This window comes from Pezoporus wallicus, unplaced genomic scaffold, assembly GCF_028554395.1.
Source record: "Pezoporus wallicus isolate ANWC-B61680 ecotype Strahan unplaced genomic scaffold, APGP_CSIRO_Pwel_v1 contig_9123, whole genome shotgun sequence".
NCBI classification, from domain to species: Eukaryota; Metazoa; Chordata; class Aves; order Psittaciformes; family Psittacidae; genus Pezoporus; species Pezoporus wallicus.
In genome coordinates, this window is record NW_026641571.1 from 300,638 (window position 1) to 314,987 (window position 14,350).

The 14,350-nt window shown below is 53.5% G+C and overlaps 1 protein-coding gene across 1 annotated transcript in view; it reads right to left on the bottom strand.

Annotated features, from left to right (window-relative positions):
• Nucleotides 1–5,505, bottom strand: part of PKP1 (plakophilin 1) — a 43,140-nt gene extending 37,635 nt beyond the window's left edge. The window contains exon 1 of the mRNA XM_057424455.1: nucleotides 5,156–5,505. Coding sequence (XP_057280438.1) covers nucleotides 5,156–5,357 — 202 coding nt within the window. The 5' untranslated portion in view covers nucleotides 5,358–5,505. The remainder of the gene's footprint in view (nucleotides 1–5,155) is intronic.
• Nucleotides 5,506–14,350: the final 8,845 nt, after the last annotated feature.

Below are 14,350 nucleotides of genomic sequence, written 5' to 3' on the forward strand. Positions count from 1 at the left end.
GACAGAATTAGCCAATAACCATAGTTTTGAGCACAAAGATAAGACAATCTCATGACAACAGTTTCCTAGGAATTCCTTCTTACAGTCAACCTCTTGTTCTGTGCAGACACCATGGAACTGCAGGTGTGAGTGCTTGGGAGCATTTTCCTGGCCACAAATAGGAAGCAAGGGTTTCTAGGCACAAATCACAAGTTAATCTGAGCAGCCCTTCCTGGGGACCATGCCTTTCCTTTCAGGATCCATTCTTGACATGCACTGCACTCAAGCTTTTGGGGTTGAGCAAGGAGACACCAAAAATAAGGCAGTTTAGGCACATTTCTAATTTTCGTGTATGAATCCACTGCTACATGGCCAGCTTCAAGAGAGCAGGCAGTTCATGCAAGTTTATATTCTTCAGTTGTTGAAGAGTTGCCTTCACCTCCAAGAACTTGTATATGAATGCTTGTAAGTACATAATTATACATAACCTCAAACGTTCAAGGCATTTGGAAGCTGCCTTGCTGGTTGGAGAAGGTGCTTCTCCTGCTACCGTGCAACTGTGGTTTATTGCTTGGAGAGCTCAGTCTGAAGGCCAGGAGGAACCTGAGGATTTTCTGATGGAGTTAGCTAAGAAAACATCATCTTTGTTTAGTCCCGCAATGTTAGACACTTCTCTGCCTGGTTCATCTCAAGAGCCACCTTGGGGGTGTACCACCAGCCCTTGGGGCAAGGAAGAATATTCTTCTTTTCAACCACCTCAAGGGTAAAAACCATACAACTGCTCACAGGTCCTGAGAATATGGATAAAAACAGACTGTCTGTCTCCTGAGCAAAGCATTTTGACAAGGGGTGGAAATGCTATTTGGGGAATATGCCTCTGTGGTGGTTTTTTGTAGCTATATCCCTACGTTCCATTTGTTGTCATCCAAGAAGCCGTTCAGGTTTCTGAAGTGCCCTTGGACAAACCCAGAGATGATCAAACCCACTGTATTAGTAGTAGATAACAGCCAGGACGAAGGCAGAAAAGACATGGATGAGAATCACTGAGATGAAACAGCCTCCCAGTGACCATGGCTGTGGGCAGAAAATACTGCTGAGGGCTGCTCAGGTGCTGCCTGGGCTTTGAAGGGACCCCTCTCTCCCACCCCCCAAACTCTCATTCACCCAAGGCATCTCCTTCCAAACCTGATCAGTTTAAATCCTCATTGAACTTCAGTGGGACAGTTCCTGAGGGTAAAAACTACACCAGGACGGGACTGCAAGATCTGGCACTTGGTCACTGTGAGCCTTGCCTTCCTCCTTCTCCTCTCTACAGCTGTTATAGATCATTGAAGAGCAAACTGCGGCTTCCATCCAACCCAATATGCCTGTCCTTGATGAGTTATTTACTTTCTTCAAAGGCAGCTTTACACCCCTTGAAGCTAAGAGACTGATGGCAAGGAGAATTAAATGCCATTTTTCAAGCATGACAGTGAAAGACTTCAGAGACACATGGAGCTAACAGGGAGCATTGTGGAAATGGATACACGTTAATAAATATTAATCTATGGCAGGGAAAAGCAAGACAAGAACCAGTCACTGGTAGTGCAGGCTAAACAAGTTAAATAATAAACTATGCACGGCTTTAAAACTGTAAGGATGATTAAACATAGAAAAAGCATAGTAAGAGAAAAGGGCCTGTGGGAGGCACAAAGCAAAGCCTGGATGCCTCATAGGACAGAAGTGTCAGTGGAATTCCAGAAGCTGTAATTCTTTCAGGAATGACCAACTCCATTTCTGTCTTCTGGCCTATTGAGCTAAAGGGTTTTGGTATTGTTTCTGTACCGATAATCTAAGGGTTGTGGAACCCTGGATGACTTTCACTGAACCCTCTCATGCCAGGGAAACATTACAGAACTCTTCAAAACACTTACTAACCCCCACATCTCCTCTTCATATCAGAGTAATGACCCCGTCTTAGAGCTAGGTGGGATCCCATTAGAGCTAAGTGGGATGCCATTAGAGCTCCCCTCTCAGCCATGTCAGCATGACAAAGGTCTAAATCACAGCTCAGCTATGAGACAGCTGGATAGGATGGTCCCTGTGGGTTTCCTCAGGTCTTTGCTCCCTGATATACCCTGCCAGCCAGTGACGAGTTACTGGCAAAACTTCTCTTCAGCCAGAGGACTTTGCAGACCGGTGCTGTTGGCTGCGAGGAGCTTTTTCAGCTTAGCCTGGCCTTGTCTCCTGCCACTGAAATTCCTTTTCCCTGGAAATTTGCATGACTCACAAATCCAGAGGGAGCCATCCAGTTAGCTATTCCCATGGGGAGAAGGGCAGATACATCCTAAGGCAGAGCCCGAAGACCCAAAGCCCAAGGGTGGCAGACTCCACAGACCCAAAACTCTGCACCCGTCCTTGAGAACACCCATAGCTGCTTTGCTGAGAGAAGGCCCCACCGTGGGTGCAGGATTATGCTGCTTGTAACTGGTTTCTGCTCACTGCCCCACGCCAGTGCACACCAGTTTGTGCCCACATAGATCACATTCCCTGCTCTGCCTTGTGCCACGTATTGAGTGACACCAGATCTTCAGAGGGTGGTGGTCTGGTGGGCTCCAAATAACCAAGGAATTTTACATATCCATCAAGTAACAGGACGTTGAGGGAACGTCTGTTGACCCTCTAAAGAAACCCCATTGATGGGATACAGCAGTGCCCATCCCTGCTACATGCAGAAGGGGTCCATGTCCACGCTCTCACCCTACATAGAGAAGCACACACTGAAGGTAGGGGAAGCTCTGTGCTGTGCTTCAGTTCCTGCCCAAACCACAGATCAAAATGCACAACAGACGGCTGGACCTGGACCAACACCTAACCAGACACATGCAGGAAACTGTCTGGGTGCAGAGGGAACAAAGGACCTGAACATTCTTCAAGGGGCTTTGTGAATTCCCCAGCTTGTGCTGCCTATGAGGAGCATCTCTGAGAAACCACGGGGGGATGCAGGTAACTGATGCTGGGGGAGCATTTGAACAAGCAGACATCTATAGCTGGCTACAGCCCCATGGAGCCTGTTTGTAGGAGACATTAATGCTTCTCATTAGGTCTAACCTTTGCACCAACAGCAATACCTGAATGTTTAACTTGACCCACTCAGGCTTAGACACAGAAGAAAACCCGGAGAATAAATGGGAGCTTCTTTGGCATTCTATCCAGGAATGCACTGAGCACGGCCACCGGGACCTTCACACTGACCAACCTCCCCACAGTGGGAATAGGGCAGCCTCAGCCCTGTGTTTGGAAGCAGTTCCTGGGAGCTGGATGTGACTCAGCTTCCCTGGGACACAGAAACCAGAGCTGCACATTGCCACGCAATTCCCATTCCCAGGCATTTCCAGCAGTGTCTGGAGGAGGGGTTTAGCTTCAGCCTCGAGCTGAGATGAGCAGCATGAGAATTTGCCTCTTTTTGTTTTCCTCTTTCCCAGAGGTTTCACCTGTGCTTCTCCAAGTGGAACAAACCCCCTTTGCCTCACTTCCTCCCTGCTATGGGCAGCAGTGGGAGACATCTCTCTGCCTGCTTCCCCTAGAAATACCCCTCTGCTGGAAAGGCAGTGCCAGTCCCCATCCGGAGCCTCTCATCTCATCCTGGGTTGTAGCTTATTTTGTCAGGTCTGGCACCATAGCACCTCAAGCACTAAACCCTCCTGAGGTAGGAGGGGATTTGCATCTTCCACTTTGGTGGCAGGACAAAGCTCTCCTTGCCCTGTCCCCCCACATACCCCTGGGAGTCTATGTCCACAAGCACACAAATAAAGAGAAAGCAGGGATTTGTTCCTGGCAGTGTCACTGCATCCCTGTCATCCACCGTGGAGCTGCTCTATTTCCTCCATCGCAGCAATTGCAATGCACACAGCCAGGATGGCTCCAAGGGCAGCACCACCTCAACCGCAGCCTTCTGCTGCCCTGCTTCTCTTGGTAAACCAGCCCAAAATGTGTGTTTGCACCATTACACTTCACCAGCACTGGATTCAGCCTCATGGTCCCGCTTGGAATAGCTGCCGGGCAAGCCATAATCCCCAAAAGAGGTGGCAGAGATTGGCCCAGCTCACCCAGCACCCCAGCAAACAGCCCTCTGCATGCTGCCCACCGCAGACGTGGCTGAACGGTTCAATCCCAGCTCCAGCTCCCTTCTCTCCCCCAAAGCCTTGGGAATTCCTCTTCCCGGTAAACTCATCCAGCGCAGTGAGCTCACTGCAGCTGCTGGGAAAAGCACTTCCAAGAACCGGGAGGTTTTGCACTGTGCCTGCTGCAGCCCTCTGGGTTCGCAGCTCCCGGATGGGCAAAGCTGGGGTTTTCCTCCGGACACAGGGACAGCAAGGAAAACAATCAGCCAAGCCTCGACCCCAAGAGGAAGGTATCCCTGTAGGAAACCCAGCTCCAGGACCCCGAAGATCACTTGTCTTCTATAGCACAGACTCAGTGCATAGAGGTGGACCGGCTGCCTGCACCCCTACACCCTTTTTAACCCATCTGCTAAATGGAAGCACTCCAACTGAACCAACACAAGCCATTGTGGTTAGAAAAGGACATCTCTCGTCCTAACTCATCTCCTCCCAAGTGCTCACACCGGGGTGTCCTGGAGGCTCCCACACTTCTCAGCCTACAAATGGGAGACGCGCTGGGAGCTTCCGAGGCGAATCCCAAGCTCAGGTCTGTGTCCTGTGTGCAGGCAGAGCTGCCCAATGCTCAGGATACAGCCGAGCCCCTGCCTGTGGCCAGCTCCCGGCCCCATGGCACAGTGGATGGCTTTGGCCACCCATGGGAGGGGACGGGACTGGTGGAGGATTCCAACCATGGGGGCACTTGCAGAGGAAGGATCTGCAAAGGTGCAGCAAATCCTCCTTTAGGGCCAGGGAGCAAATGGTGAATAGCACCACACTGAACTGTCCAAGTGCCTCGAGGATGTGGAGCAGCGCAGCGCTCCCAGGAGATGGGCTCCACGGGGAGGGAGGCGATGCATCCAGCTCTAACCCTTCCATCCAGTGCAAAAGACCTCAGCATCCCCCACCTGGGATAACCTGTGAGAGACACGAACCAGTCTGTCCCCCACAAACAAAACCCCATAGAATCACCCCATAACATCTGCTCCATCCTAAGAGGGGAGCCCTTTGCTGTCCGGAGCACGGTGGGGTTTTACCTCGATTGGAGTGTCCCACGCTCGACGACACGGATGACTTTTGCTTCTGCCGCTTCACCGTCATCATCACTTGCTCTTGGACCCGCTGTTTTCCCGTGCCCTTAGTTTTGAGCTTGTGGTCCGAGGGCAGAGCCAGCGTGGAGCTGGCCTGGTCTTGGAAACATTCATACGCCAACGCTGTTTTCAGTGGAGAGTGGAGCATGGCTGCGAGCAGACCGCGGGGCTGGGGACGGGGGGCTGCACTTCACCGGACCGCACACAACGCAAGGCGACAGCAAAGGCTGGGGTTAATCTCCTGAACCCCTCCTTGCCATACGTCCCCCAGCCAAGGGTGTCTGAGGGCTCCTGCTCCCGGCTCGGCTCCGCGGCGTGTGAGCAGGCACACCCTCTGCCAGACTGGATATACAGCCCTGCCTGCACACACCCACCGCTCCCCGCTGCAGGGCACACACAGCTCCCGCTGCCCTCGCCCCACATCTGCCTCCCCCAGCATGTGCCGGCACACACTGGGGGCAAGGGGAGCCTGTGGGTACCAATGGGGACCGGGCAAGGCTGGGAGGAATGAGGGTTAGCGATGGACATCGCCATTCCCTTCACAGGGAAGGTGCTCGTGGGTGAGGCTCTGTGGGTCTGGGTAGGGAATAGTGCTCTTTGGTGGATGGAGAGCTGCAGGATCTCCCACGTAGCCTGCTCAGCTTGTATTTTACTATTTCCCTTTGTCTAAAATGGATCAAAATGGTGTCCCAGTGCCAAGAGCCTGGGGACACCCCTTCTACTAGGAGGCAGCGTTGAACACACCACAGGTCAGAGGAGCATTGCTGCCCTCAGTGCCCCATTCCAGCCTCCATCCTGCTGAGATGCTCCTCCCTTGGTCAGGATGTCCAGCTCCCCACTTGCTTGCTCTGCCTGCCCAGGACTGCAGGGTCACCTGCACAGCACCTAAAGTAGGGGTCACGGAGGGTCCTGCTGCGTTCATGGGGGTGAGACCTCTTCCCCAAAGGGGTTACAATTCCTTCACGGATATCCATTGGATGAATGAGGGCAGGCACCAGGGAAAGAGCTGGGGCAACCTTTGCAAGTAACTTGGGTAGCACGGAGGAAAGCAGGACTTTTAGCCAGCAGAAGAGGAGACAGAGTGGCTGCACAAGAAACGACATGCCAGGTTCTGAATCCGAGCAGAGGGTTTTCCCTCTGCCAAGCCACGCTGCAGCAACTCGTCTGCAGAGAACCGAACACCTCGGTGCTGGTGTGACCAGTTTCAGGTCGCAGCAAGCGCTGACAAAGCTCCTGCCAAGCCGCAAGAGGCTGATACAGAAGAGGCACAAACCCCAACCGTAGGGAGGCTGAGGGGAGGGTGCACAGGGCAGAGGCTTCCTGAGTCTTCCCAGGACAGCCCAGAGAAGGGCCAGGAGGAGCAGGCTCCTTCCTGCTGCCCCATGGAGGGTGAGCCCCATGGACAGGACCGTGGGGTTTCTTTCTGGTGGGAAACATCAGTGCCCAGGCTCTGCCCACAGGCCTGGTGCTCTCAGCACCCACACGCTGGGTCCTTCCTTGAAAGGAGAGGGAAAGCACTTTGTTTTGGCCCATTTATCAGGTTTTCTGTTTCTCTGGTGGCGTGTGAGCAGTGTTTTGTATTCATAGGAGCAGTATCAGAAAGCACAGGGCATCTTCCTTGGATAGATGAGCATTGTGCACCTTCTTCTGATGCTTCAGGATGCTCTTCCAGTGAAACCCAACTGCAGAAACCCATTGAGACACAGGACTAGAGCAACTAGAGGGTAATTACCTTTAGTCCCCTCTCCCTGCATTTCCTGACACCTCACCCAAGGGATGCAGAGCCTTCCCTCTCCTCCATCATCCAACCAGCCTGGACATTTAGAGCATGCCCAAGCAAGACCAGCCAGGATGAGGGCTGAGTGCTGCCCATGAGCAGATGGACGATGCCCAAGTGGGATGGAGAAGGATGAAGAGTGGGGATGGGTCTGGGTGCTTCCAGCCCGGGTAGGGAACAGCAAAGCAATACCTGGGTGTTGTTTTGCTCTGTCCTACTTGTTTCTCCTGAAAGCTTGTTATCGATGCCAAGCGATGTTTTCGCAAATCAATGACAGGCTGTCAGCGTCAGATGGCTTCTGCACAACAAAGTGCCCAGCTCTTGCAAACCTGTAATGTCATTTCCCCTACGGCAAGGAACAGCCCTCACCCTGTCCCTGCACGGGAGAGCCAAGTGTTTATCACAGCCCGTCATTTGGCTCCGGCATCTGCCCTGTTTCATAACTCACCCAAAATGCTGAGCTGGGCTGCGGAGATGGGGATGGAGCTCACAAAGGCTTTCAAGAAACAACAGTTTCTTTGGGCAAGTTTGTATGGTCCAGCACAAGGGAGAAAAACCTGGAGAGGGGCTTTGGACAAGGACCTGTAGGGACAGGCCAAGGGGAATGGCTTTAACCTGCCAGAGGGGAGACTGAGATGAGCTCTTAGGCAGAAGCTCTTCCCTGTGAGGGTGCTGAGGCGCTGGCACAGGGTGCCCAGAGAAGCTGTGGCTGCCCCATCCCTGGCAGTGTTCAAGGCCAGGTTGGACACAGGGGCTTGGAGCAAGCTGCTCTAGTGGCAGGGGCTGGAGCTGGATAAGCTTTAGGGTTCTTTCCAACCCAAACCTCCCTGGTTTCTGCAAAACCCTCCAAACCCATGTCCAAAAGAGCAAAAGGTATTTAAACGAAGCAGTTCATTGCACCTCTGTGCAAACTGCTGCTTCTGCTCTGTACCGCGGGCTGGGGATGCTTACTTAGCAGGGCACGGTGAGTGTCATCCCCAGCGCAGCAGCAGAGCTTGCATCTACCAGTGCCTGAAGCAAATTCCCTGTCTGCCTCTCTGTCTGGAGCTCGCAGGCAGCAGCGAGGTGGGGGGAAGGCAGAGAGGGCACCAACCCCAAATTCAGGGTGCGATGGGCAACAGATCGGAGGGTGAAATAAAGAAGACATTACAATAAATCAGGGCTGCAGTGATCCGAGGGTGTCGGGGCCGTCGCCGCGGTGCGGGGTGCATGTGCATCGCATGGCGATGCCGTGACTCACGGCCCCGCGCCCCACACGGGACACACCTTGTGCATCTGCCCTCTTCAAAGCATTTTTGTGCGAGTTCCTGGGATGCCTGCCAGCTCGCTGATCGCAATCAAAGGGCTCGCTGGCCCAGCGCTGCTCCCAGGGCCGCGCAGGGTTCGCTGTTCCAACTTGCCAGGCACTCCTGGGCTGGAAGTGGCTACGGGCTGCTGTGAAATCTGCCACGGGAGAGCAGTTGGCTCCCAAACCTGGAGGCAGGGAGTGCTGCTGTGGGGTTCCCTTAGCACCCAGGGTTGCTTCGTCCTCAGGGCGGGTGGTGATGAGGAGGGATAGAGGTAAAGGGGCTGGGAATTCCCTGTATTTGCCTCTGAGCCTTGCCCCAGCAGAGCTGAGGCTTCCCAGAGCCTGGCATGGTTTCTCCATGAGGAAACCTCGCTCTTCAGATTCACAAAGCCTTTGTTTTGCTCTGCTCTCAGGAAAGGGTCTCTTTCTTCTGTGGGACCAGAAAGCGGCACCGGAACGGGGCAGATGGAGAGCTCAGACCCAACAGGGCAAGCAGGAGCCAGCTGAAAGCAAGCATGGAGCTGCCAGGCTGCGGGAAGCCATGCAGAAGCCTGCTGAGACACGTGGGCAGGTTGCTCTTGGCCAAAGCCTTCCCTCCGCTCCTCGCACACGTGTGGCACTCAGGTGGTGCTGCAGGAGGATGAGGAGGTGGGACAGACCACGGGCTAGCCCTTGGCAAAGCAGGCAGGCTTCACCAAGCCCCGGAGGTCTCCTATTGTGGATGGGAGCTTAGGTGAGGACACTAAGGAAGGATCGCTCACACCGAGCAGCTGCGAGGCTGCATGCAGCCAGATGAAAGCATTGCGTAATGGAGATAGAGTACCTGGGAACTAAGTCACTGCATCAGTAAGGTGTGTCCTAACAGAAACATGGAATAATTGAGATAGGAAGAGGCTGACCTTCTGCCCAAACACAGCCAGCTTTGCTGGACGGGGTCAGGAGCCAGCTGCTCCAGACCTTGTCTGGTTGAGGTTGAATGGTGATCCCGCAGCCTCTCTGGCCTCTCTCCCAGTGTTTGACTTCCCTCATAGTGGATTTTTTTTTCCAGGTATCTAAAAGGAATTTCCCATGTCCCAGCTTGTTCTTGCTGCCTCTTTTTCTCCCCCCCCATGCACCTCTGAAGGTCTGGCTCCATCTTCTCTGCATCCTCCAGTTAATTCGCTGTGTAGAGTGTAAGATCCCTCTAAATTTTCCATCATTCAATCTGAACCAACCCACCTCTCCCAGCCTTTCTTTGTGTACCCTGAGCTCCACCCGTGACCATCCTGGGGGACTGGAGACCAGGACAAGCCCAAGCCCTTGCCAACTGGACCTCCTTGGCCTCATATTCCTGGTTCCCTGCTTTTCCTGCCTCTGTGGGAGATGGCCCATGTAACGCACAGCAGGGAACACAGAGCAGGGCAGGACATCTATGGGCTGGAGACCACCCTTGAAAGTCTGTGAGGGAACCTGCAGGTACCCAAGAGCAGGTCCAGACTCAGTTGCTATCCAGGCTGAGGGTACAGGTTGTCTCTTCTGCCCTTCCCTGCACTTGGACATCCCCAGCCAAACAGCACATCCCAGGTCCCACCTTTGATGAACAGCAGCATCGCAGCTCTGAACTGCTCACAGTTGTCAGCGGCTAAAAAAGGGACGTGCTGTGGTCAGCAGGTACCCTGGAAACAAGCACCAGGGGTGACCATGCAGTGACAGGGAAGGGCAGGCACCAGGGAGGTGCCCTGGGTGGGGAGGATGGTGATGGAGAAGGAAGGATCTCTGCTTTCCCTCCAGGAGAAGGCCATGAAAGAGGCCAATCCACCCAGTTTAGTCTCTTTGTGTCCCCATCTCACTTGAGGAGCCTCCACAAGATTGGTCAAGGAGCTGCTGACCTCTTCCCATCTCTACCCAGTACCCTCTGCCATGGCAATGTCCAGTTCAGGGCAAGCTCAGCCTGTGGCTGTCTCTTCACCCATCTCTATGAAGGGAGAGATGCTTCACACCAAGACTCACCATGTGGGAACCTGTGGCAAAGCCTCTCCTTGCTACGGTCCTTGCCCAGCAGCTCAAGGGCAAAATTTGTGACAGGGTTGGAATGAGCCTGGGATAACAAATTCCTCTGCAGAGCCCCAGGAGGCGGCATCAGATCCCAGCTCAGGATCTCTGGGGCTGGCCTCTCCCAAGGTCTTCCCTGGTGCACCACAGTGTATAGGCTGTTAATCTGCAGGAGAGGATATGTGGGAGGAGATAGGTGCAACGAGGGACACCTTGTGCTCGTGGCACTTACCTGTGGTGATGCTGAAGCCTGTTCTTGGGGACCACTTAAGTGGGGTTGCTGCAAGAGGCTTCCCTTGAAAGCGGGCAATGCTGTTGAGACGAGCATGGGAGGTCGTTCCGCATGCCTGTGTCGTGGTACCCCCCACCACATACATGTGCATGCCAGGGGTTCTAAGCAAGTTGACCAGCGGCTCCATGGGCATATGAAGAGCTTCAGTGCACAGACTGGGGCCAGATAATAACTGTGCAGCCAAACATCACCTTCTTAACTCCAGAGTCCTCCATGGCACCTGGGGGACCACCAACATCCCTATGAAAGGGTAGGAATGAGCAGCCTGGCACTAAAACTGTGGCTGCCACTGGCGTCTATCACATCTGTTTGCCATGGCTGTGGGGTTCAAAGCCAGCGCTCTGCAGTGTGAGGATGCTGAGGCTGAAGAGGAGGTTCACCACTTCTGTGACACCAGAAAGCTGTTCCTCTTTGCTTTAAAAACACTGTAACTGCTGGGGTTATCACATACCATTTCATTCCAACTAAAGCATTAAGGACTCCTCTACTGCTTAGGAATGACTGAAAACCACTATCTCACCTTACTTCTGGGGAACAAAGCATCTCATCCTCTCCTTGCAATAAGAACAGGCTGACGTTCTGTACAAAGGTTTCACCTAGAAAACCAAGGATGTTTCAGTAGTTATTCGATAGCACCTGCCCTCAATAATCCCCAATTTAAGTTGCTTTGACAAAATACAGTAAAACTCAGACCTCTCTGTGCAGAAATGGGGTTTGACACCATTTTTCCAGGCAGCTTTACCCCACTTTCTACTTGAAGTCTTGTGCTGGAAATTTCCTGCCTGCATGGGTAACAAAAGGGCACCTTGCTGCAGCCCAGCAGGAGCTTTGGAAGGAGGACAACCTCCTCGGGAAGGGAAACTACTTGTCCTTGGCACAGCAAATGGAATTCAAAGCGTTTGAACTGGCTGTGGGAAGGAAAAGAGGGCACGTTTGCAACTAGGACACCTTCTTGGCTTTGGGCAGTACAAAACGTCCTGTCCCAAGGGATGGGAGACAGAAGCCAAGGGGACTCCCAGCTGGACATCCCAGTGGTCTTCCCTGCTCAGCAACATGGTCAGAATCATCACATAATGAAAGAGGGACAGGGATTAATCCTGGTTCTGAGGCAGGCAGCATGGATAGGCTCTCAGCCACCCTGCTTTGGGACATTCCACTGCAGAGCAGGCTGCATCTACGGATCATGCTTGTTGGACCCACGTGGTGGCCTACAACATTATTATTGTTATTATTAGTATCAATTTTATTATTATTATCATTTTTATTATTAGTAGTACTATTATTAGGGTTCTTTCTGTGTGGGGTGAGGGTTTTATAGTGCAAACCCCATCACGTGTCCTGGAGGGAGCTGGATGAAATAACTCAAAACAAAGCTGAAGACTGAAATAATGATGGAGGAGCCTGGGTCAGGAGTGGAGCTGCTCCCTGGACCCCCCTTTCTCAACAGCACACAGTGACAGGTAGGTCACTGCAGCTCCGTGTCAGGACACAAACACACAGGAGATGATCCACGCATGGCTCTGGTTTCTCTAAGGTCCTCACTAACCTGAAAAGCTCAATAGCCCCAGCAGAGCTGCTGGGATGGGCTCTGCAGCATCACAACAGCCATCTCCCCTCAGTGCCACACAGGAAACATGATTGTCCTAAAGGCTCAGCGCTGTCTGAGGGTTGCACAGCCCAACTCTCACCATGCACCAACTCATGGCCAGGCTTTCCTGGCGGCTGGGGGTAACTGCAGTGAGCACCCAGCCCTGGTGCCCAACTCCAGCTGCCCAGACCCTACAGGGCTGTCAGCGTGAAGCTCATTCACATATTTGATTGCATTAAAGGCAATGAGCTCCTCTCTAGGCCAGTTTTCTGGAAGGGTGGACAGGAGAGGCGGTGCATATGCATGGGCCCTCTCCTGTAGCCTGGCTGCCCTCTGGACCAAGGCTCCCAAAGCTCTGATTTGCCTTGCCGGACGAGTTTCCAAAAGCCAGCTATCAGCGCCTTGCTCCCAAACACGTGTCCCTGTAATAGAGGCAGTTTATCCTCTGCTAGAATTGAGCAACTCAACCCTCCTCTTGCATTACGGAGCCTTTCAAGCATCATTTGATAAGCACTATGAGCGCAGCTCCTCAGGCATTGCTACATCTTTTGGCGTGCTTTGCCCTGCCAAAACTGTGTTTCAAGCTAGCTATAAATTATGCTTCATGGTCGGGCTTTCATCTGCTCGCCATGCAACGGGCGAGAACAAAGGCCACTACATGCCACACCAAGGCAGAAGAGCCAAGGGCCGGGTGGAGGCAGTGGCAATGCAGGCGGCTGGAGGAGGCAAAACAACCTCAGCCCGCTGCCAGCCTTACATCAGGGATGTGGAAAGCTGGGGCTGAGCTGGGAATGGCGGGTGAAGGAGAGGAGGGGAAAGAGGGCAGAGAAACCTGGGTTTGCCTGCCCGGGGCTAAGCGGTTACAGCAGGAAAAGGGGAGGCAGCCACCATCCCACCCAAGAGTCAGTGCAGAGGGCAGGCGGCTGCACATGGACACAAAGAGCTGCACCTCCAGAAGCTCCGGCTGCTCCAAGGCCACCCTAAAGGGAATGGCGATGCCCAGCCCAGGGGTTTGGACCAGGTCAGAGTGAGCAAGGAGATGCCACCTGCAGGGTAACAGAACTCCTCCATGGGTCAGTGCCTCTGGGTCTGACATGCGGACCTGCAGCTGCTGGAGAAGGCTAAGGTGAGGAGGAGCCAGTGTCACCGGTGAGGCTGTGGGAAGCAGCCAGCACAAGCACACTGCAGTGTGCTCCTTTGGGGGGGTTTCACTCCCATTTCATCTCGGCACCATCCCTTGTGGGTGAGCTCTCCAATAGCTCTGACCCCCTGGAGGACCACAGCAGCCACCCAGTGGCAGGGCTGGGCAGAGGGAACAGACTAAACCTGGAGGCCCCTTAAATCCCTATTTACAGCAAGAACAGCACTAATGCTGTGATGGGTTCCCCTTCACCCACACCCCAGCTCCTTAGGGCTTAACAGGTTCTTTTCTGTGAGCTAAGGTACTTCTTGAGGCTGAACTCAGAGCAACTGAGCGCACACAGCATCACCTCCACTGAGCTGGTGCTGCTGCATCCTGCCTTAAAACGAGACTTGAACAACAGTGAGCTCCATCAGATAGAGCACCACTCGGGTTAACCACACACCTATGGCCCACAGACCATGCTCAGTGGTCACACAGATCCTGTCCACACTGCATTCATCTCACTGACTTCAGCAGTGAACAGCCAACCCCATCCCCGCTGCAATGGTTTGGTTTTGTCTGTCCTGGTATCAGGTCCATAAGTAATACTAAGCAGGGAATTCGGGTATCAGCCCCTTCACACTCCACTCTGCTGGTGCAGAACACACTTGCTGCCAGGCTGACAGCTCCCATGGGGAATGGGAAACAGCATAAAAGGACAAAAGTCTTACCTGATGTTGAGAAAGGGAAGCCCCAGACAACAGGCAGACCAGGGCAGTTCTCCCACCTAGAGCAGGACACCAAGCTGGACCTTAGCAAAGCCACGGCCTCATCCTGCCCCACCACGTAACATTGCCCCGTGCTGGTGATCACAGTCATGTAAACCACAGTGGCTTGTGTGCACCCGTGCTCTGCTCCCAGACCTCCATCCTCCAGCCACACCATGATGGAAGAGAGGGAATGCAGCAGGACATGCACCAGGGTACCACGGCTGTGTGCTTCCATACGGGCTGAATTCCTGCCTTGGTGCAGCCTGCAAACC